Raw genomic sequence first — 24680 nt, forward strand, 5'->3', positions numbered from 1 at the left:
TATATACAGATACTCCTGTGGGTAGGTGATGACAGAGGAGACCACTCACACATGAGGAAGTTCTGAGTTTCATGCACTTGTGTAAGCCTTGTGCTCAGCAGCAGGATCTTCAAGCAGTAATCTCTCTTACCCAACATCCAACTGCAGAACACTTGGCACAAAACAATGGGCAGGTGACTGGAAAGCCAGCTTTCCCCTTTGGAGTTGCAGAAAGATAGTTACAACCTGGGGAGCATCTTAACATCTATTCTGTCCTTTGGCAATTTCCAGTGAGGTGATTGAATCCATGTTCCACCTCAAGCCTCCAACAGAAGGGCACACTTCAGTTATCTTTTCATACTATCATTGATCTGTGTCACCTTCCAGCCTATATGAGTGCATGGTATGTGACTCCTTAGATGCACCTGTGGGGGTGTGTGCACCTTCATCCTGCACTCTGGGGAGCACTCAGCTAATGGGACTGGTGATGGTGTCTGTGAAGCTCTTGTGGCAGTCTCCGAGTTCAGGCATAATATAAAAATGGTTGTTGTTCTAACTGATGTAGTCAGTGGAGTATGTGGACATAGAATAAAACTATGAATCCCTTTGTGTTCTCCTGCCAGAGAATCTTTGTGAGCTGTGTAGTCCATGTGGCCTCTGGGCCATTGGCTGATAAGCACCAGGGGCTGATAGAGGCTGCCCATGTTGGGCTTTTTGATGATGTTGATACCACTATAGCATCAAATCAGTCTGTCTTGGTCTTAAGGTAAGTCTACTCAAAGGTGGAAATTGCTTCCTGGTCCTAGTTTCATTCTGTAGATGCTCAGTATCCAAGATCTTTAAGACATGCAATTAGATTATATAAAAAATAGGAAATTCCTAAAATAGCAAAGGTTAAAACAAAACTACAATCCACTGCAAACAAGCATTCATATCCTTCTTGGGTGACTAAGTACTTTGGATGTTATTTGCATCACAGCAGGAAATGGACTCCCCTTTATCCATCTCATTTTTTCTTTTATGTCTCATCTCATGAAAATATTTGGGGAAAAAATATATTTTCTTTTAAGTGCTTACTACCATTCCAATTTAGCTGTAACCTCTATATGCTTATAACCACCACTCTTGAAAACAAATGAGAGGAAATTTTAGCAGCTGACTGATCCAGAGCAATTGTACAGCTTATTTACCCGAATATATGTAGGTGGACTAGAAACAGGATGCCGAAATTTATTAGCATGACTGGTCAGTCCTCTGGGCCATGTAAGGAGATTTTTTTGTGCTATCAAATGCAGGCATAAATAAAGGTAAATCCCCTTGTGTAATACTAGCCGGTAATAATGTCACCACTGATACCTTTAGCAGGTTGAAGGTAAATGTGAACAGACTTCATTAACCTGCTTAATATATCTGAAGGTGATATCAATAGTTTTGGGGGGGTTATCATGCATTCTGCAAATCTTGCTTTTTGCCATCTAATAGTCAACAGTTTATTTGCTTTAGATAATGCAGCTTCCCAAAAGAAATGCTGAGTACCCCAGACATAGCACCATAAAAAAGGTTTGGGATGTTGGGTGGAGTCCAATTTCATTTGAGATAAAGGAGCTGCAGATTCAGGTGGCTGACTGACATAATCCTTTTTTTGTTTGTTTTTTTGAGTTGAGTGGAGATCTCACTTCAAGATTGTCTCAAATGTTTGCTGAGTATGTTGGTGGCTGGGCATAAACCCCAGGCTTCCTCTGCGACCTTCAGAACCATTTTGCAACATGGTATTCCAGTAGAATAAAGTTTGAGTCAATTGCCAAATGAAGGTCGACAGTTCTGTGATTCAAACCATCTGTCAGGGTAGGAATTTGGATATGGGTCTCACACTTTTCAAGTGCAGGCATGTCACAGGGAGTTCATCTTTCAGTTACAAGGTCTTCAAACAAGGTGCTTCAGCCTGGAAAAGCCCTTGGAAAAGGAGAGGCTTCTGGCCACAGGAAAGCTGCATGGATCTCATCGTGTATCCTGCATTCAGGTTGGTTTAATTGAGTAGCTCTCTACCTTGTTTCTGAGGGTAATTTTAGCAACTAACTTGCCTGACATTCTTCAGGAGTAACTTCAGCAGGTCTGACCTGGAAGTTCTTAAAGGAATGTAAGTTTTGTATGTTATAAAACAGGAATGAGATTTCTGAACTATTTTTGCTTTGCTGGTGCCCTGATTTTCAAACCACTTGGCACCGCACCAAATAATTGGTGTGGGGTTTTTTAATTGTTTGGTTTGGATGTGGGTTTTTGGTTTTTTGTTTGTTTGTTTGCAGGGTTGCTTTTGGTTCTTTTATAAAAAGCGTAGCTTCTTTGTGTCGCCAGATTTTCTGAGAAACTGCCTGTGCTAAACCATACTTGTAGTTACCCAGCCTAATCTAATTCCAACACTGGTGAGCAGTAGTCACAAGAAGTGCAAAAAGGATCCCATGTCACGACTAGATTCAAGATGAAACCATCAACCACAGAAAAAAAAATCCTATTCGTAAACTCGGAATAAATTAACAAAGCCTGAAGCACTTTTATCCAAAGCTGGTTGCTCATCATTGCAGGTCCTGTTCTTTCAGTGCATAAGAACATCCTGTCCCTCTTGACAGTGAGAATTTTGAAAATAATTCAAAAGTGCAGCCCAAGTAAAGACTTCACTAGACTAACTACTTGTTGAATGAAAGCATATTTATTCTCATTAGATTTGAATTTACTAGGTGTTAATTAAATTGAATGTCATCTTTTTCACACACCATAGTACTAGAAGAGCAAAAAGCACCAGCTTACTTCCCCATACCACCTATATGATACTTTGTTGTGTTCCTACCCGTTCATTGCCATCCTGATCCATCCTGACCTTCCTGGCTTCTGTCTCCATCTTTCTCTGAACCTTAAAATGTCCTTGCTGGGAATGGCCAGTGTAGTGCTCCAGATCCAGGCTGTACCCCCAATTTAATGTCAAAACAGATTCTGAGTGATGAGCTCTATATTTAGATTACAGCTGAACATGGTTCCTGTTTTGAGGTAATGTGCTCCAAACTAAATAACCATCAGGGCAAAGGGATTTTTACATACATGAGTCAAATGTCACTGCTGTACAATCATGCAGTGAAAATGTACTGTCTCTGTAATTGGACATGTAACTGCTACTGATCCAAGAAAAGTTAATTACCATGTATTGAGAACATACATGTGTTTTTCACATGGAAACTCTTATGGCAATTGGTGGGCAGATGAATAGAAACAATTAGAAAATATTCATAAATCTGCCTTTTATCAGGAAACAGTCTCAATATGTTTTTTATAAACTTAATAAATCATAATTGAATATCAACCACTGAGAATGTGTTTGTTAACAAGTGCCCTAGATTTCAGTTACAATCTATTACATTTGGGAAAACAAAAGTTTCTCTGTGTGGGGAGAAGAGTTACACTCTTCACAGTGTTAAGTCACTGTAATGTTCTGTGATTGGAGTCAGTGCTATTTTTCCATCATGTCTATGCATACACAAGGCTTCACTGTGTATTTCTCAGAGCAGAAGAAAATCTACATTTTATCAAAATATAAAAATATAAAGCAGTTTCTATAGGTTTTTTTAATGTTTAAAAATGTGTTACTATTTCAGCATTTTAAACTCGACTAATATCTCCAGAAATTTAGAGAGTTTAAAACTGTAAATCATGATTGCAGTCATTCGTTCTTACCATAGAGATTACAGCAAAACTTAAGCTGTACAGCTGGGAGATAATTTTGAAGAATACCCGATATAAATTAGAAGTACAATAGCGACAGGACTGCTTAGTCCATGTATCTTTCTTATTTTCTGTGGGAAGGAGAAAAGTAACAGATGTTTAAGTGTTAAATTATGACTTGTAACTAATTATGGTTAAAAAAATCTTCAAAATGCCTATGGTATTTGAGTATGTCTAGAGCAAGATGACCAAGACGACCAAGATGATGAGAGGTCTCAAGGGCAGGACTTAGGGGTAGCGGCTGAGACCACTTGGTTTGTTCAGCCTAGACAGGAGAAGGCTGAGGGGTGACCCCATCGCAGTCTGCAACTTCCTGAAAGGGAACAACGGAATGTGAGGTGCTGCTCTGTCTCTGGGGACCAGCAAAGGGACACAAGGAAATGGTATGAAGCTGCTTCAGGGAATGTTCAGATTGGACATTAGGAAAAGATTCTTCACTGGGAGGGCAGTCGGTCACTGGAACATGCTCCCCAGGGAAGATGTTCCCAAGTCTGTCAAAGTTAAAGGAGTGTCTGGATGACACAGATACATGGTTTATTTTTAGGTAGTCCTGCGAGAAGCAGGGAGTTGGATTTGATGTTCCCTATAGGTCTCTCACAACACAAGATATTCTACAATTTGCTAGAAGAAAAAATTCTGCCTGCAGATGTGAAAGAGATGGTTGTTCAGAGCAGGACAGTCTGCCATAGTCCTCAGCCACGTCAAAGAGCTCCCAGTAAAACAGAACTAGGAAATGAACATTGATCTTCTCTGCCTGATTTCTGAAAGCAGCACAGATAAAATTAAAATATTATTTCTCTGAAGGATTACGCCTCTCAAATCACCCATTTCTGATCACCCCTTTCTAATCAATGTGTACAATAAGTGGACTTCAGACATGCAGGATTTCCTTTCTCTTGATTTAGATCATTCAATGTCTTCAGTTTATTACAGTCTTCTATTTAGAATTCATGTTCAGTGTTTATCATAGAAATGTTTTCCTAGCCAAATGGTAGAAGATGTAAACAAGAACAGTTTTAAAAGAGAGGGACATAAAATCTTTTCCAGCTCTATTTTGTTTAATCACTTCTACCACACACACTTTTAAAATGCCTTTATCTTATTAGTTGATTGTATTTAATAACAAAAAAAGGTTTACAAATTATTCTTAAAAGTAGTGAAGGATTTGACCAAACAGAGTTGGCATACTAAAAAGGGACTGTATTTATGAAGCATATGTATCATACCTGATCATATCCCCTGAGCACACAGACTGAGTAAAACTATACTTTCATAGTTATTAGTTAAAAGCAGCCAGGGGATGGCTGATGCTGAGATGGTGAACCTTCCATGTGTGACATCTGCACTAGATCTGAACACTGGTAATGCCAAGAGAAAAAAGAAATATATGATGTACTGATCCAGGAAATGAGTGTATAACTGCACTGTGTATCTACTGCCGAACAGGTAAAATATATACCCACTGTCATGAATTTTCACAGAAATACTGGCAGACAAAGCTGTGGAATAGTGTGCCAGTGGGGATGGTTTGGTCTAACTGAAATAACTGAGAGGTTGGCTGCAGCCTGAGAGGTAAGGATTTATGACTTTTAGAAGAAGATTGAAACATCATATTATAGTACTGATTTTTCTTTCTATAAATGGCACTTCCTCATTTTCTTTACTCACCCACCCATGCTCCTCTTGATACCCCACAGCAGAGTTCTATAAGTGAATTGTGCACAGTTTTAGCAGCTGCTTGAGGATTTAATAAATATATCTTGCTTGTAGTGTGTGTTGTAGTGTAAATCAAAATTGTTAGCTGTCATAAATTGAGACCAAAATGTCTTTTATTCAAGCAAATAAAAATTTATTGTAATTTAGCAAGCAAGCAAGTAGGCAAAATACAGCGCTGGGCTACCAGGGGAGTCTCCGCTCCACCAACTGGCACGCCCTCAGTTCCAACTTCCTCCTTTTTATCAGCAGTTCAGTTCCGTGTTTGTGGTTTCGGTGTGGTACTCTGCGCATGCTTTTGTTGTTGCTAAGGGGTCTTTTTCTGCCTCCTGGGGGTCGTCGAGGCCGAAGGCAGAAGTCTTCCTCAGGTGTCTCTAGAACACCTCCTCCCTTACATGGTTAACTCTGCTGGAATCATTCTGCGGAAACTGGCAACTCGTGTTAGTTACAAGCGAGTCTGCGGTTTAACATTTTCTTAGGGCATATACATTTTCTGCAAGCAAGTCTGCGGTTACACTTTCTGCAAGCTTAGCATATCCTGTTTGATAAACAAACCTAACCTTTTACATTAGCCACTTTCTCCTCAAAGTTAATATATATTTCCAAGTGTAATACTGTGTTCTTATCCTCAGCTTGCTGGACTGTCATTTTGTCTATTTTATATCATGGAAACAAACTGTGAGAATCTGAATTTCCCTCCTCTGTCCTGTGATTGCTTCCTTTAACAGATTATCTGTGTAATTAAGACCTACAGAGAAATCAGTCCAGGAGCGCCGACCTTCCCCGCGGGCGGCTCGGGGTGTGGGGCGGGCGGCCGTTGCTGTGCTGCTGTGCCCTGAGGGCGGTCCCTCCCGTGGGAACCCCATGGAAGGCAGACCGGGGGGCTGAAACACTCCTAGGAGCAGAAATGGAGGTGCCAGAGGTTCTGGCTGTTGTCCGTGCAAGCAATGAAATTAATACTGATTTGCATAATTGTTATGGGTTTGGCCAGATGGGCCTAAATTTAGGTTTTAAAAGTTCAGCTAGGCCTGGGAATTGTCAGCTGACTTGAGCTGGACTGAGCTAGCTAACAGCTGACTTCTGGCCAATAATATTGTACTCCATACCATATTGCATCATCTCAAAAGGGGTAAGAGCTGGTGTGTGGGTGTGGCTTGTTCAGTTGCTTCACAGCTGTGGTGCCAGCAAGACACTCTGCTGTCCCAGGAGGGATGGGGAGGCCCAAGCCCAGAGCACCGGCTTAACATCATGTTATCTGAAGGAAGTAAAATGTTTGTTCTTAGCTTTTCTCTCTGCTTAAGTCTGTCTCTGAAGAACCAACTTCTCTAGAATGATTTGTAGTTAAAATGGTAGAATTTGTGTTTACTGGGAAGTGGGAAGTTATTTCTTGTTACATAATATGTTATGGGTTTAGCCAGGTGGGCCTAAACTTAGGTTTTAAAGTTCAGCTAGGCCTAGGATTGTCAGATGACTTGAGCTGGGCTGAGCTAGCTAACAGCTGACTTCTTCCAGCCAATAATATTGTATTCCATACCATACTACATCATCTCAAAGGGTGTGGGAGTGGCTTAGTCAGTTCTGCCATGGCCGAGGTACAAGCCGGATGTGACCCAGCTTTTGTCTTGAAGCAGGCCTCGCTCCTGCCCCTGCTTGCATTTTGTTTGTATTCAGGGAAGTAGAAACATTTTTGTTGTTACTTTTTCTGTTTCTTGCTATGTGTCTCTTAGAGTACTTACAAATCTAGTGTAATAGACTTTGCTTTGTATTAATTGGGGAAAAGGGGAAAAACAACCCAAACAACTTGTTAACCAGAAAAGAGGAAGGAACAAAACCGAACCTAAATAAATGAAACAGACAAATGCAATTAAAGGAGAACAAGCATAAAATTATCTCACCCACGTCCCAGGCCAGGAACACCACAAGAGCAGAACAGACCATCCAGGCTTCTCCCACACCCAGCTGCCCGGAAGAAGGAAAACTAAACTCCTCCTCTGTTACGTGGAAAACACGTGTGGAATACTTGTGATGTCTGCTTCCTTAGTTACACCTAGTTACTGAGGAAGCCATGGATCAAAACCATTACAATAATGGTTTCAACATTATGAAAATATTTTGGGGTTTTGTTGGTTCTTCTAATCTTCGAGACTACGAGCAGCAGCTTTCAGTGCCATTTACTGTGATGCCTCCTCCTCATTTATTATGTGCTTAGAACTGGTAGAAGCCTTGCACTCGGTAGTTTGACCTCGTATTCTCTTGCCTGGGTCGATATCGAGCTGCATCTACCACTGTGCTGCTCTGACATCCGTCCTCTCTCCGCTCCCCTCAACTGCATGCCATGACAGTTCTTACTATCGCCCCTTCGGAAAACGGCGGTGGAAGGGGCTCCTTAGGCAATCGCCGCTCTTGTCCCATTTTCAGAAAGAAACATAGTTAAGAAATTACATACACAGTGCCGAGAGGTAGCACTACTGTCCTCGGCTTCCCGGTAGGTGGGAGTGTAGAATTGGATTGCAGATGCAGCCATCCCTGCGCTGAGGGAGAATAATCCTCGCGGTTCGAGGAACAGACATCGTGGGCCCTCTTCGACACTTCTGCCTCTTCCTTAGTCCAGGAGAGGGTATTGTAATGTGAAAGGAACGTTTCTGCGTTGTAATCCTTTTTTACTCTGTTAGTCCAGTGAAGAAAGCGGGCCGAGGGGGGAGTAGAAATTTAAGAAAGGAAGAAAAAAGGTCATAGAGAAGGAAGTGAAGGTTTCCTCTGAAAATGAACATGTAAGGGAAGAGAGAGGGGCAGGAGGCAGTAAAGGCAGGGAGGGAGGGAAAACGCTGCCCCCGAGAGGGCTCCCGCCGTGCCCCGCAGGTCGGGCTGTCAGCTAAGGCAAGTTTTGCAGCAGGGGTTCCCTTGGCCCCGGAGCAGTGCGGCACCGGGGCGGTACCGGGGCGGCTCCACAGGGCGGGAGCTGCGGAATCCTTGCAGCGCTTCGCTGGCTCCTGGGCTTCCCCTCCGGTCTCCCCACCCCCGGCTCCCTCACACGCTGGCAAATGACTACATTTCCCAGCACTTCCCTCTTCCAAGCGGGCTCTGCGGGGATCCTCGCCTGCTCTCGCCATCTCCACCGCTGGCAGGGGGCTCGGCGCGGCGGCGGGGCGGAGCTCGGCAGCCCTGGCCCCGCGGCCCCGCAGCCCCCCCGCCCGTGCAGGCGCGGAGCCGACGGCGCACGGCGGCGGCAGCCGGAGCGGCACACGGCGGCGAGCGGGGCGGCGGGCAGCGCCATGCGGGCTGCCGCCTGCCTCCTCTCCCTGGCGCTCTGCGCTCTGCCGGCTGCCCCAGGTGAGCCGCGGCCGCGGGGCAGCGCCGCTGCGCTTGAGGCGGGAGCGGCCGAGTCGGTGGGGAGGGGGGAACGCTGCGTCGAGACTGCTGCGGAGCCCCATGGAAACGGAGCCCCCGCAATAGCCTGCCCGCCGAGGGCGAGGGCGCAGCCGGGTGATGGTACCTCTCCCCTGCCCAGGAGACGCCGGGCCGGCGACAGCGACAGCAGGGCGGCGGGGCGAGAGCCGCTTCGCGGAGCGGGAGAGCATCAGGCCCCTGCGGCTGGTCTCCGGCGAGGGCGGCGGCGGGGCGCGGTGGCCGGCGCTGAGCACGCGGGTGCGGAGCGAGGCGGCGCGGACACAGGTGAGCGGGGGAGCCGCGGGCGGCTCGGGCGCTGCCGGGGGCGGCGGTGCGGAGCGGAGCCTCGCCGCACCCTCCGCCCAAGGGTGTTTGTGCCGCTGAAGGAGAACGCTCAGTGCAGTGCGATGCTCGACGAGTCGTGCTGCTCGATTTTCCGCAGGAGCGCTGGCAATGCCAGTCCTACCGCAGCGGCGCCCGAATTAGTTAAGATGGTCCCTGGTCCTGCCCTCCCCCGGCCGTCAGCGGGGCTCGGGCGGGCACAGCCCGCTGCCTGCGGCGGCGGGGACCCCAAAATCAAAGTTGCGGTGCTTTCACGACTGCGGGACTTAAAATGTTGCGGTTTAATTTCGGCTTCTGACTGAAACGTGGACAGGGTGGGTTTGTGTTCTGTGGGCTCGGATGTGATTTTAAAAATAGAAATTGAAAATCAGAAGGGAATTACTTGAAATATATTAACATAGCAAGCAATGTACATATTGCTTGCTACCCAAATCGGGATGTTTTCAAATTCCATAGAATCATAGAGGCACTAAGGTTGGTAAAGACTGCTAAGATTATCCAGTCCAACCATTACCCTGGCACTGTTTGTGTTGTAAAAATGTATATCTGTTGTATGAAGACCAGTGCCTCTAACTTTTAACAAATAGCCACCCCAATTTGTAATAAAGCATAGTGATTTTCGTCTTGACCGCTAATGATCATGTTTGAGGTGGTACATGGCTGTTACATCTGAAGGGAAAAAACACTGAGTCTTTGCTGTTATAGATAAAACCATAAAATCTGTGCATTTGAAGCAACTGCTGACATCCAAGATGAGTTGCAGGCCTCTATTTCCTCCTTTTCCAATTGACTACTTTGTGTTTAAGAAACAAAATAAGAGGGAAAAAAGTCTCTTTTTTAAAAAATAATCCATAAAGTATAAGCACTAACAATTTGTATTCTTTTTGTGTAGTAAATAATAATAAGGCCCTTTATAGTATATTTATTTGCTTCTGAATGTAACTTATTCTATGTAAAGATTTTTCAGATGTGAAGACTGTATTTACAGTACAATAAAATAGGATTCTTGAAGTTCCATAGTGCTTTGCTCAAAAAAAGAAAAACAAAACTTCTGTGCATTTCAGGATTCTTTGAAGACCCTTGAACAGCCACGAGTTGAAACACTGTGACATGTCTGTTTAAAACTTAGTAATAGTTGTGTTTGTCATTAGTGCTTTTAAAAAGACAAAGAGCATGGCTTGCAAATTTCAAATACTGGTCTTACAGAACAAACTGCTAATTAATGGGTTTTATTTTTCTGAATGTCTCATCTTTTATTCGCCAACTGTTATGCTTATAAAAAGTTTTCAAGTAATTCTCATCTAGTTGTTAATATGAAGCAAGCTTTTCTGCAAGCAGAAAAAAAGAAGTAACACAAATGGGTTAAAAAGGAGTAAATGAGTTTGTTTCAACCCAGCCTCCATGCTAAACCAATGTAAATGTGTTAAAGCTCTGATGGAAATGTGTAAAAGCTCTTTGTGCAACTACTACTTTTCTTCCTGAGCAAGAAGTTTCACCTCTGCTGTTTAAAATATCTCCAGCCTCGCCCATGGTATCAGATGGTTGTTACTCACTGAAGGATACAGTAGCTGGCAGTGCTTTGGAGGAAGAAAATTGCAGAGCAGGCCAAACCCAGTGGAACAGTACAGATTTTCTGTGATTCTGGCACAGGGCATGGTTACATCCTAATTGCAGGATACTGCAACCCTTGCCTGGAGATCTGAGTCAGCTCGGTGGTAATGGACCAGCAGCATGGCTGACTTTGCTTAAATGACGTTTTATAGAAGCTGCGTTTAGGATGGTATGTTGTAGCGTTAGTGTTAACTGTTGCAGTTGAGTAATTTAACATCCTGACTCCTGAAGTCTAGAATCCCATAAAAACCCTCAACACTCTTACTGCTGCCAGAAGGCTTATCAAAGTTATGGACTAACTTAATGGAGTTAACTTTTATGGTTGCTTTTGGGTGTCTGGTGCAAGTCACATGAAGTATAAAGATGCTGGATTCTGCTCTTCCATGAAGAGACACCCATGCCTGCCCTGAAGAGTTAACAGTCCAAGATCAGTGGCATATAAAAGGGTAGGACAACAGAGCTTCCCTCTCCATCAATAACATTTTCATATGTATTACTTTATGATTAAATATACTCTGTCTCCATGCCCTATTCTAATCTTTGCCAATAGTCTTTGAATACCTATATATGACAGAAAAAATGGTCTTAAATAGATATTTCAAACCAAAGCTAATGGCCTTCTGGATTAGTTTAGGGAAGATGCTTCTTGCAGGATGTTGAAGCATTCAAGAAAAATCTCCAGTGAATGAAGGACAAACAACCATATCTAGAAAAACAAAGATACCTGGATGGGAGGGTGCAGTCAGAGGACTAGACAACAAGGCTGTAGTTGAATTAATGTAAAACAGTGTAGTTGTGTTTTGAATTGGATGAAGATGAAAGGAGAGAGTGAGATAAGCTGTAGAGAAGGAAGTTGCATTAAATCGGATCGGATTCCTTTAATTCCTGGATGAAAGCTTTAGATGCAGAAAGGGCAGAAGTTGTACAAGAAGGATGCAAGCCTGAGTTTGGAATTGCACAAAGGGAAATGAATATGATCGTGCAGGGGAACATAGAAGCAAAGCAAAGCCTTTGCAGATCAGGAGTTTTAGATAGGCTTATGATGGAGTTGAGCCAGAGAAATGTAGTAAGATAAAAGGAGGTGAAAGGCTAATTGAAGGCAGAAGTGACTGGGAAGTGATGGATTGCAGATTTCTAAAAATATATGGTTTGTTTTCATAATTTGTTGAGTTTTTTCTCTAGCAATCTCCTTTGTTTGTTTTGGGGGTTTTGGGCCATTGCCATGGCCATAACTATTGAGTGACTTCTCTACATACATGCTTTACTATTAAATAGTAAAAGAAATAGTCTTTGTACTCATCCTAGAAGCCCAGAATACAAGTGCTTAAGAAACTAAATTAACATGCTCACAGTTATAGTTGTCAAAGATTACTGCACTTCAGAACACAGCACAAAGCAAATGTTGCAGGCTATTATATGTTCATGTCATTAGTGTTTTAATGTACAGTATATAGTGGATATTGGAGAATTCATGTGCCTTTGAGTTCCTGCTTTTAATTCCATTGTGGAATAGAGTTACTTTCAGTGACACTCCTGTATTTCAATTTTCTCTGTTCCCCAAAGGAGGCCTGTTAGCAGCTGCACAGCACTTAATCTAAAGAGTAATCAAGATAAGACATATAAAAATATGCTAATATTATATTATTATTAATGCAATCCAGAATCTTAGCAATGGACACTTAATTTACAGTTGCATAAATAAGCCTATTAGAAGATGAAAGTCCTGTATGTCAGGGGCATTCAGTACAGGCTAAGCTAAGATTTTTGTGTTTAAAAGAAGGAAAATTCCTACAGTGGACATATAAGGACCCTTTTAATTCCATGCCTTGATATGTGTTTTGGTATTGTAAAAAGCACAGGGGAAAACACAAGTTTCTTAATATTCTTCTTTAGTCAATGCTATGCAGGTATATTCTACCTTAAAATGTGACTGAGATGTCTGGAGACAGAAGTACATGTTGTTTGTAGTTTTCAGTGGGTTAATTGTTGGGAAGAGGTTCATTTGCTAGCTGAAGATTAGAGTACCAGAGCACTCCATGCTTTCACCTAACAGATGCCTTACCTGAACCCTTGAAAGTACAACTTGAAAGTGATCTTGCTCTCAGCTGGAGATTGTCACTCAATGCCAGTGAATGGTCCCAGTTCTCCTTAAGGCCACCACTTTGTGGTCATGCTAGTAGGTCTGCACACACAGTCTAAGGGACAACATTGTTCCTCTTGTGGCTTTTATTGCGTTATCTGGTTTTGATATATCCAGGTGTTGATGTGGAAATTTTTGAGATTTGCTATGATTTTCAGTGGGAGCAAGGTTCTGACCGACTATGGGCATAGATTCACTCATCTCTGCTGTTTGTGGAAGGCGTTCATAATATAGCAATTTCTGTTTGTCAGCCTGTTTTTCCCTTGCCCATTGCCAGTTGTCATGAAGGTATGCCGGATTCCTTCCAAGAGAGTAAAAGGGTTGACCTGGTTGTAGGCAGCCTGGTGTGAAAGAGCTCCGGGAATGAGCTGTGTCTGCAGACAGAAGTGCATGTTGTTTGTACACAGTAGTGAGTCAGTAGTTTTCAGCAAAGAATTTATTTGTCTTCCACAGCCTGCTTTTCTGAATTATTTGGGACCAAGTGATAGAATTGCATCACTGATTTGGAAGCATGGCTAGCAGATTTCTTAAATGACTTATTGTTAATAATCAATTGCAGAGAAGCTTTGCTCTGTCATGCTGAGTTTGCATAGCTCTACTTGCACTTAGAGTTGAAATGTTCATTAGTTATTCAGCTGTTGCCTAGTGTTTGCTGTTGGATTCTCTGACTTCTTGGCCTCTTGCTCTAGTCTTCAAGCAGGATATCCTTATTCTTTATAAGTGCTTCTGAAACTGCTGACTTGTTTAAAAAACCCTTGCTTTCTGTTCTGATACTGTCAAATTCTGTGTTGGGTAGCTCAAACAACTAGTAATTTTTTTTGTTAAAAAGGAGTTCTGACTGTTGAATGAATACATCTTCGAATACATCTTTGAATACATCTCTAGAGTTTGGTACTGATGGATGGTGACTGTTGAAAAGAGAAGTGTCATGAAAAATTGCCCAATTTTAAAAATTATTTTCTGCCCACTTAATGTAATGACTGTAATCTCTTTGAGAAACTTAGGCACAATTTTTGGTCATCCTATCACAAAATCAAAGGGGAGGAGGCTAAACTGGGCTTTAGTGGGTATTAACATGCATTTGGTTTATTGTGGTATTTGGTTTTCTTCCTGCCTTGTTGCCTCTTCTTCTTCCCTTAAGGTTTATAAGGCGTTAGGCAAAATGGGTGTCATTCAGTGTATGCAGTTCTGCAATATTTGTGTAAGGGTCAGATTCTTCACCAACCTAGCAATATTTTATGAATATATAAATGATGGTTAATATACCCATAGTCTTGATGCAGGTCTTGCCTTTCTGAAAGCCAGACTTTGTTATAGATTGTTGAATGATGCAAGGGCATTGAGAGTGTCCTTAATTTCTGATGTAAGACTGACTTTCAGGTACATCTTTTTATGAAATACTCATCGTGCATTTTGGTATTTTATAGGCAAAGAATATTTCAAATTCCTAGTTTATCCTTCTTTGCAAGCTCAGTTCAGAGAAAGTCTCTCCCTGCTTGATAATGAGATTTGTTATGACAGTAAATGCGTAAGTCTGAAAAATCATCCAGCAAAATACCTCTGGTAGCTGCTGCTTCAGAGTTCCTGTTGCAGAAACATTGTATCAGGATTCAGATTTTGAGGGGTGGTAAAAAGACATAGGTATATTTTAAAATCTTAGTCTGGGTAAAAGTAGTGCATGGAAAATATTTGTTTTGTATTATCTTCTCTTACTTGTGCCCTAACAGTGTTACAAAGAGAGAGATTTCTAAAGCTGTGACTTAATCTCATAAACCAGGCTTATATACACTCAAGAAGGATCAAAAAGTCTCAGATGTAACAATTCTTATAGAAAATATTTTCCCAAGATTTGCTTGTTGCTATGAACAGTGTAGTAACTGCAAAGTCTGATAGAGAAGTCCTTTCTAGCTCTGGTAATCAGTGTATCTGTACTCCTGGTCTGTGTTGGTGCCGCTAATCAGTTCTATCAGCTATAACACTTCCATGCTGTAGAAGTGTGTTACATTTCAAGTAGTGCCAAAATAAAATTTGCTGAAATTAACTAAATGGTGAAGGAACTACATATGATGTTAGCATTCACTCTGAAACATTTGCTACAAGAGCATTATGGACATATGTGTTATGCAGTCAGGGTAGATCTGGTATTATATTATCCTTCTGGTAGTCTGGGTCCCTTTTGTAGTTTTCGAAATAATCATACCAGTTTTTAAGTGACTCAAAACTAAGAACATTTTTTAGGACTCTGCTTGTGAAAACTTTATTATGATTATCCTGTCAACACTGCTTAAAGGTCAATTGAACTGTGTAAAACATTCAAAAGATAATATTTTTTTCAGTACTCTATTTTCTAGAAATAGTATATTGATGGTTTCTTAGATGTTAATCAAAACCGCTGTATTTAACATCTCCAAAAATCATTGTGACCCCCACCCTGTCTCCCATTCCTCTGGTTTTGACTTATGTAATTTATTTTAAAGCAAGTCAAATTTGCTGTGATTGTTTGTGGAAAACTTTCAGAGAAGAAAACCTTCAGAACTGTTCTAGTTACCTTCTTTTGTTTGGCTTGCCAGTGGCCTCCTGGATAGTGTATGGATACGCTGTTCTTGCAGAGATGTCTTTTGGAACACAGGTAGGATCACAGAGGTCCATCAGATGAAATTTTACTCTTCCTAGCAGCATATGCTCTCTGTTAGGACTCCTCTGAAGCCACTGCAATAGTTGCATTAATCTGAGAAGGAGATCATTGCTGCAGAGATGAACTGTGCAGTGGCAGCTGTGCTGAGCCACAGCCAAGCGTGGATGTGGACTGTCTCTCTTCTCAGATGGAGGCACGTTCAATGCAGATGGGAGCTTTGCACACAGAAGATTGCAAGATTTTAATACTTTATTGGGAATACTGTGTGAGGAAAGAGTCATGGGTTTTTTTCCTAAAACTTTATTGTTGAACATTGAGCAGGAAAGGTGGCTGAAGTGCTGCTGGCAGTGCTGAGCACATGGACAGGATGTGTTCTGCCAAGCTGTGTGTGACATGTGCTCCCATGATGGGAGTTTGCTGATGGGTTAAGTTCAAGTGGAAGGCCAGTGCCACCTGAAATTGAAGACATGATTGCTTATGTAGAAATCAAAGAAATTGGCAAATGACATAGAGCTGTTTAACTGTTGAATCATTAGGAGTCCAGGTTGAAAATTGGATTCAGTTAAAGTATATTAAGAAACATGGCATTGCTGCTGGGCATTTGCTATCAGGCAGTGAAATTTGGTGATTGATAAGATAATGAGACCAGGTCTGATTTGTCTACCTATACTAATTCACTCTACAATCTCTCTCTTTTTTTTTTTTTTAATGAAATGGGTGTTGCCAGACCAGAAAACTGTAGCAAGTGACCATGCTTTAGAAAAAAAAACATATTCCAGAATGTAGTACTAATACAAGGTTTAGAAAAAGGTAAATGTCTCTTAATGAAAGTGTAATGTATGGGAGTGCGGAGGCTACAGTCCTGACTTACAGCTTAAAAATGTCCCAGGAGAATAGTAGTATGTAGGAATACACTCTGTTCCATAAATGTCTCCTTAGACTATTTCAACCCCTGAAATTCTGTGGGAATAAAAAAAATCCATCAGTGTTTTCAGAAAATATATACAGAGAAAATGTTGATTTGTTTTGATCTTGTAGGCTGTATCAAGAGGAAAATGAGTTTTGAAGTTTGCCTTTCTTGCACTTTTCAACTTTAGGAAGGGTTTTGATTCTTAAATGTAGAGAGTGAGTCATATTTAAACAGTATTATCTGTGGAATTGATTGAGCAATGTATTGGCATGTCTAGGAGTCTGCAAGTTTTGTCAAGCTCTTCTTAGCCTGTGATGCTGACAAGATGTTAGTAAACTTTCTGCTGGTGCCAGAGAGCCATTCATGGGAGAAATTAACCATGATGATAGGCTTTAGATGTCAAAGAGTAATGTTGGTGGTAATTTGTAGTGTAAAGGTGGCAGTGAAGGGTTTTTGTGGATTCCTCTGGTAGTGGAACTCTGTTCCTTCATTTCTGAAGCCTGAAAGAGGTACTGAAAGAGGGACCTTTAATGTTATTGTTTCCTTTCAGAACTTGGAAAACATGCAGCTAAAAATGACCTCAAGGCACCACCTGCTTTAGTGAAGGAAATGCCTTCACTCGTGACTGTTAGATCTGTTGAGTTTTCCTTCTTGCCTAAATGGTGTCCTTGAGACAATAGTCCTTTCTACAGATAGATGACACAGTGGTCCAGATGGGTTCCTCCTCAAGTACTGCCTATGACGTGTGTGTTGCTGCCCTTGTTTTGTGTTCTCGCCCTGCAGATGACTTGTATATCTGTTGTTTGCCTGTCATGCTGCAGCTGTGCACGAGCAGTGGTTCATTTGGGTTCTGCCCACTCAAACTGTCAGGCATCCTTGAGAGAGTATTTTATTAAGAAGAGATTGTCCTTGTTCAAGTCCTTTTCTCTGATCTTGTGTTTCTTCACAAGGAATTAGTTTCCCCATCTGAGTGCACAGTCAGCTCCTGGGCTATTGAATGAGATAGATGGAACACATTGCACTGCTAACTGTTGTAGCTAGCATAGCTTTTCCTGTTAGATCTGACCCTCTGAAAGCTACACCCACTGTGGAGGGCAATGGAAACTGTGGTGTTCCTGGGTCACAGGATATCTCTATTGCCTCTGTTGGTTTTATAAATATCTCCAACAGTTTTTAAAGTTTTTGTATGAGTTATGGGATGAAAAGATTCTGAACTTTGCAGGTTTTCATTCATGACTTCCCTTTGTTTTCTGTTTGTAACCCTGTACTTGATTAATCACACTTGTAGCGACCTACTTGGTCATACTTTCCCTAGTCATTAGTATTTGATGAAGAACTTTATTGAGTGCATGTTAAAAACAAGAGATTAAGCAGGCACCAATTTTTCTGGTTTTGCCCCAGTAGTGATATATTTAAGATCTCTTGCACATTAGTTGTATGTAAGCTTTTATACATACATCTTTGCTGCTTCCCTTTCAGAAAAAAGGGGAAAAATAAATGCACCTTCCTAAAAGTTCTTTCAGTTCTTTCTTTCACAGTGATGTGAAGATTTGCAACAATTGGTCTCATAGGAAATCAAAAGTTATAAACAAAGTTTTAAAATTGAATTAGTGTTATCCTCTATACTTAAAAGAAAAACAAATGTAAGATCTGATGCCACAGGGGTTTTTAGTACTGGAGACAAGTGCTAGATTGCCTCTTGGGAAGCAGCATCTTGCCTGTTACTTAAATTTGTCCTGTTAGATCTGTGATATAAAGTGGTAGGTCATGCTAAATTTGCTATCAGTGACAGTCTGATAGTTTTCCTGTCTTCATTATTCCATCATTTAACCTTGGGAAGATGAAATGGAGATGAGGAACGGAGAGCAAGAAGAGACGTTTTCAGGGGGAAATGAAAATTGTTTTTTCTTAGTCAGTTTGTTGTAACTGTTCAAAGATGCTCATGGTTTTGGAGTGCTGAATGGAGGTCTGGAGCAAGGTTTGTAGGCAGATACATCTGAGTCCTTGGAGCTCAGCGTTACACATCTGTAGGATCCATGCTGCTGCCCAGGCACTGACTCTGCAGCGGTGACACCTGCGTGATGCACATTGCTTTGTGCTTGGGGCTTTTTTACCTGATGCTGTTCCCACCATACTACATTGAGTAAATTCGAACAGCCTTTGCTTTCAAACACAAATAAATAAAAGAGGCTGGGTAGTTTTTTTTTGGGGTGGGGGGTTGTGTTTGTTGTGGGTTTTTTTCTGTTGAGAAGACAAATTACTGGCCTTTTAGAGGTACAAGTAGTTCTTGCTTCTTTCTTAGAGTTCATTGATACTATGATGTTTATATGGAGAAAAGACTGCTTTAGGTCATATTTATGACCGCAGTGAACTGGACCCTGGCACTACACTCCAGCTGATGGTGTTTAGGTCTCCTTCCACTCTACCCTCACTGGGCATGAAGAACTGATATGTGATCCAGGATTCAAAACCAAACATGGATGTATTATTTTCTTAATTCCAGCTTTTTATCAGACTACATAACTTATTTAATAACTGTGCCCCAAAGAGGCAGCTATAAAAGCCTTTTCATCAAACCATGATTCTATTCTGCACTTTTTTCATTAAATAAACTGCCTCTGCAAAATACCCTATAGATATTTAGATTTATCAAATGGATAAAGAGATCTTGCTTAATACAGCAAGTGAATGCCTATAAATATTATGAGAATGCTGGGTAAAGTAAAAAAAAGAGATTTTGCAGTTATTTAATATGCTATGATATGTGAATCCAGTTCAATGACACTGAACTTTTGATTAAAATGGCAATAGAGAAGGCCTGAGTAAATCATGTTGCAGCTATATTTGATTGTGTACTTTTTAAAGAAGATTCTTTCACTTTGGATATTTATTTTTAATATTAGACCTAGGCCTATTTCTGAATTTTGTCTCTGAGCAAACTTTGTTTTCCCATCACAAGTTAAAGTCAGTTTTTGAGCAAATTTCTTACTTTACATACAGCAACAGTATACTCCATAACTCTGGATTTACTACAACAAAACTGAGACTGAAAATTGCCCTTTAATAGTGTGAACATGTGCCAAGTAGGACTGCATTCCTCTAGCATAAATTTAAGTGTAATGATTATTTTCAAAACAGCATTTAATTCTTTTTAGGTGAATCTGCATAAAATTTTAATATTTTTTTTATTTAATTTTATTAATATATTCATTTTGTTTTCCTGTTGTCCTTACTGAACTTGAGAGGCTTATTTCATAAACAGGTTGCTAGAAAGCTGAGGTTTCTGTGCTGTGAAATAGAGCGGGGAAATTAAACTAGTATCTGAGGAATAATATAGTTAAATGCCATCCTGGCGCCTGATCCTGTCAGATCTCCGAAGCTCAGCCGTGTCAGCCCCGGTTAGTACTTGGATGGGAGACCTCCTTGGGATACCGGGGGCTGTAGGTTCTAGTCCCAAGGTCTTCACTGTCACTGTCCAAGCTCGTTTGGCCGTGGCAGATGAACCTCAGGAGTTAAAGGGTGGGGCCAGTTCTGCACACACTGTGCCTCACCTAAAACATCCACTGTGCAGGCTGGAAGGACATACCCATGTGGGGAGAGCCCTTCCCAAATCTTTGTTTGTGAAGCCGAGCCATACATACAGCCGAGGAATCTATTATTTTGTAAACTCTAAATCATAGTTTTTCACTTCTCTCTTCCTGTAACGTCCTGTATTATTTTATCTCTTGATTTTCTTGGTGCTTTTCTTTCAAGTCTACAAATTTGATCAGAGTCTTTTAATTAGAAACCACAATGCTATAAATAGTAATAAATATAAAATTCTTTACATCAAAGGGCAAGCATGTAAATAGGATTCTCTTGTCAAATTAATTTTTTTTTTACAAAAAAGTTTGTTCTTTTTTGATGGAAATCGTTGTTATGTTTTCCAGCAAAACTTATTAAAAAGCATCTAAGTGCTTTATTAAGGATACTTCTGAAGAAAGAAATATGTTATGAGGAATGGTACATTGCATTACAATATGTTTTAATTATTTTTTCTTATTTTATGAGGAAAGATATTATTCATCATGTTACTGGGCTGCTTTTAACACTCAGCTAATGTCCTAGTTCAGCAGGAGGGACCAGCTAACCCTGTGTGGGGGTGATCAAAGCTGTGTATTCTACCCCCTCTATTCATTCCCCAAGGACAATGGGCCATTAGCAGCAGCTGCCCAGGGAGCCATTATCACCTTCACACCCAGCCTGAGGGGGGCGGAGCTGCTAATGGGCCATCAACAGCTCAACAGCCCCTGGCTCCCAGAGTCAATCACCCATTGTGTGAGTCCCCGCCCAGGGGGAGGGACTGAGTGCTCCCTGAGGGTACATAAGTGGTGGGTAAGAAGACCTCGGGTACTTCTCGTCGGATCCAGAGCAGCAGCAGGACCTCGACAGCAGGAGATCACCGCTCTCGCCCAGACCACAGCCCTCGCCTGCACCAACAGGTTTTTCTTTTCCTTTTGCTCTGGACTTGGGGGAGCCACAGGGGTCTCAGCACAAGGGCAAACAAACCCCCTTGGGTTTGTGCCCCAGGACACTGGGTTATACTGCTGGGGTATTGTGAGTTGAAAGCAATTTCCCTTGTGTGTCAGTGTTGTTATAATAATATTATTATTAAATTTTAGCTCTGACTTATAATCTCTCTCGTGGTGAGTTCATTTTCCCTTGCTGGTTCACCTTCAAACCAGCACATCTAATTATATGCCATGTGAATAAAATGTTTAAATTTTTCCTTTCAAAATTCTTGTTAGTTTATTAAAGAAAGTGTGTAGCTTCTAAGTGTTTCACTGGTGATTAAGATATTTGGCCTATTTGAAAATAAAATCGTCCAAACATATTTAAGGTTATCACCAGTGTCATGCAGTGATGTTGATCTGCTATGATGTATGTCGATTATAGTGGATGTACATGCATTCCCTTTGCACGTGTTCGTTCTTCAGGGCCAGTTTCTGGTGAAAGCTGATCCCCAACAGGAAGACTGAAGGGATATCATTACTCTGTTGTGTTTCTTTGTAATAATGAGTAGTCATATTTAGTACTGCTTGTCCATCTCCTCTGTAACTGCAGTGATCTCTGAGGCATGGAGCAGGTGATTTAAAATAATTGGAATCACATTGCTCTTAGTTTGGCAGGAAGGTTTACATAGCATTGTTGTTTTTCTAGAATTCAAGCTTTTAATCATTGGTTTAGATAAAATATCTTCATGCTTAGTGATTTCAGATAATAATTTCCACTCCATTTACTTTTGATTCCTTCCAGACATTCACTGAAGTGCTTAAACTTCATGATCTTTAACAAAAGTCAGCTCTTGCATAGTTGCACTAAGATGCATGGGATACTTAGTATTGTCCATAGGGAGGCTTGCAGGGCAGAACCCTTTAAGTGCCACTAGAAATTGCATCTGAAAGTACTGCAACTGATTTTAGAGTTATTATTGATATTTTCCTTCTTCAGTTGCATGACATTAAAATTTCAGAACTTTTTGATTTTGTTGGAGGCATGGCATTGTGCTCTTCCATTAAGTTGTCAGATTCTCCTTTCCTGGCTCTTGTTCATGTTCTGCATTGAGTACATCTCTTCTTGTCTCCAACAACTCCCCTTTTATGACTCAGTTGTTGGCTGTTGATGTGTCAAGCTGATAGTTGTTGGAAAAGCCTCAAATTTTCCGAGAAAATTCCTTGGTTTGAGAACTGAATGATGTAATTGATTGTCTTGCTTCAGTGTTTTTTGCAGGTGCCTTTCTTGCTATTTCTGCTTGAATGAGGTGGTGTAGATGGAAAATACTTACTTCCTTTCGGTTCTTTTATTGACATCTGTCTGTGGATGTAAGGTTCCTTTATAGCTGGCCATTGTATTGCCTATTCAGTGAGCAGGCAGGTAGATCTGCTTAAAAATAGCATAGAGCCAAGACTTTTTAAAATGAATATCTTTATTTTGTGGTTCTTAAGCAGATATTTAGAAGAACTGTTATTCTAAAAAATGTACGGCTGAAACTCTTAAGTCACAGATTTTTGTTATGCTGAATGAGATTTGCTATTTGTCATTTAAAGGGGGAATCTACTCTCCTCTTCATTTTGTCTTCGATGTGCCCCTCCAGTTTCCTCATATTGCATCTGCCTCATGGTTTATTTGCATCAGCTCATTTTTCTGACAAAAAGTAGACACACTCCAAGTGATGATTAATTTTCTGATGCTGATCAGACTTTCTGGGTAGTCACATGAACCGAGAAGGGAAAGTAGGTGGGAACACATGGCCAGGATGGGGCAGAACTGCTCATTTTTTGCAGCAGCCCACAGTGTGCACTGTGACAGTGCTTTACAACCACATACTATGGCTGAAGGAAGGGCTGCAGTTTCTGGAAAGGACTGAGTTTGTCAGGCTATCCAAAATGTCTTGGTATCTCAGTAGGCTTGAAATACCCTTAGGATACACTTGATTGCACTTGAACTTAAACTTAATGGTAAACTTTCCAGATTTGTATCACTTGTCTTGGGGGGTAGTTACTTCTGTGTAATGTTTCTCATACTAATTTATTAATAGATATTTTCTCCCTTAGATCCACATCAATAGTTTCTGTCAGGGAGTAACTGTGGTCTAGGGTCACCTTAGAAATACATTAGCCTTGTAATTGTTTATCTTAGAGATTCGTTCAAGGGAGGAAATCTCCCAGACCAAATCAGTACGGTGCAATATATGTAGTGGTTAAAAACCAAATCAAAACAATCTAGTAATTTTTGCTTTTATGATCTATGAATTGAATACATTTTAATGACAAATGTTACATTTAATATATGTACATCTAAAAATCCAGGTTAGACTTTATGTTTTTAAATGACATTTTCTTCAGGTACTAGCATATGGTCATATAGGAGATTTGGTTATACTGTGTATAGAGATCTAAATGATGGTATATGTAGCAGATGTTGTTAACAAACAGAAATAATAAAGTGCTGTAGAAAGTTCTTTGCATTTAATAATGTAACAATGATAAGCAAACAACTGGGCTGCCACTACCCCTTTGGTCAGAAAGCAGTTGTTGCAGTGCAGGTAGGGAAATGAAGGTTACCTAAGGTGAGCGAACATGCTGCAGTGGAACAAGGGAATGACAAAACTACCACTGGCTCCTTGTACCTTACTTGATTCTTGGCCTGTCACATCCTATTTGTGAGAAGCAGCTTAAAAATTCACATCCAGTAATAGAAGATGAAATTTTAAAATCATTCAACACAGACGCCGCATCCTGAGAGGTAGAAAAGAAATAACAATGGTAATGTGATAATTTGTTGATGATTGTTTCTGTTGTTGCAGAAGCTGCTGCAGGCCAGAAATAACTGTGCTGTGGGTGTCTGTACATTCTGTGGGTGTTTGTTATTGCCAGCTGGCTGTGTCCTTTTTTTGTTTGCTTTTTTTATTTTTTTCCAACCTTTTTGGATAGAAAGTAGACTTTTAATATTGATGGTAATTAATAACTGAAATTATTTACTCTGATAAGTTAAACTGTATGTTATATTCAATTAGTTCATTAAAGACTATACATTTGTGCAAAAAAATATGATCCTAAATCATCCAGAAATTACAAGAACCACTTAGCAAAGACGTGTGGCCTGTGTTATAAAGCAGGTTAGGTGTAAAGGGGATAGCCAAAAGTATATCTGACACTAAATTGTATCTACAGAGGCACCTTTTAAGAAGCTTTCCAGTTTTAATGCGTCCTTTTGAAGTGTAATGTGAATGTGTGAAATTTCTTGTCATGCAATTTTGCATGCACATCCACTGCAATGACACAGCCAGGCATTTTTACAGAGGGCCCTCAGCCTGAGTACCCACTAGTAGGAGTTGCTGCTCTGACTTTTATTCTTTTTTAAAAAATTCATCTATTTGTGGAAATGTATTCATGGATGTTGTCTTTTTTATTTATTAATACTTAGGCTTATATATGTAGACAAAAAAGAAAATTTTACTGCAGGCTAGCTAAAAAAATATAACAATCAAAAAAGTCATGATTCCATTGATGTTCTGTTTCTTTGCTGCTGTCCCTTTCCAGGGAAACTGGTATTCTCAGCTCTTCTGGATTTAATGCCTATTCAAAGCCTGCCAGTAGTTTTAGAGAGAGAGAATCTGATGATTCACATTATCCCATCCTGTTTTGTGTTTCCCA

General features: G+C 40.8%; 1 protein-coding gene and 1 long non-coding RNA gene across 8 annotated transcripts in view; one reads left to right on the forward strand and one right to left on the reverse strand.

Annotated features, from left to right (window-relative positions):
* Window positions 1–5572: 5572 nt before the first annotated feature.
* Window positions 5573–8649, reverse strand: LOC139674350 (uncharacterized). The gene is made up of 2 exons (XR_011698286.1): window positions 7356–8649; window positions 5573–5888 (listed from the first exon to the last, which is right to left on the reverse strand). It is a non-coding gene; the product is annotated as an uncharacterized lncRNA (long non-coding RNA).
* Window positions 8433–24680, forward strand: part of ADAM22 (ADAM metallopeptidase domain 22) — a 133102-nt gene continuing 116854 nt past the window's right edge. For 6 of the 7 annotated variants that reach the window (XM_071560570.1, XM_071560564.1, XM_071560565.1 and 3 more), the window contains exons 1-2: window positions 8433–8790; window positions 8969–9132. In XM_071560570.1, coding sequence (XP_071416671.1) covers window positions 8502–8790; window positions 8969–9132 — 453 coding nt within the window. In that variant the 5' untranslated portion in view covers window positions 8433–8501. The remainder of the gene's footprint in view (window positions 8791–8968; window positions 9133–24680) is intronic. The other variant, XM_071560567.1, reaches the window with a different exon arrangement.

The sequence above is a fragment of the Pithys albifrons genome, chromosome 7 (genome assembly GCF_047495875.1).
Source record: "Pithys albifrons albifrons isolate INPA30051 chromosome 7, PitAlb_v1, whole genome shotgun sequence".
Classification (NCBI taxonomy): Eukaryota; Metazoa; Chordata; class Aves; order Passeriformes; family Thamnophilidae; genus Pithys; species Pithys albifrons.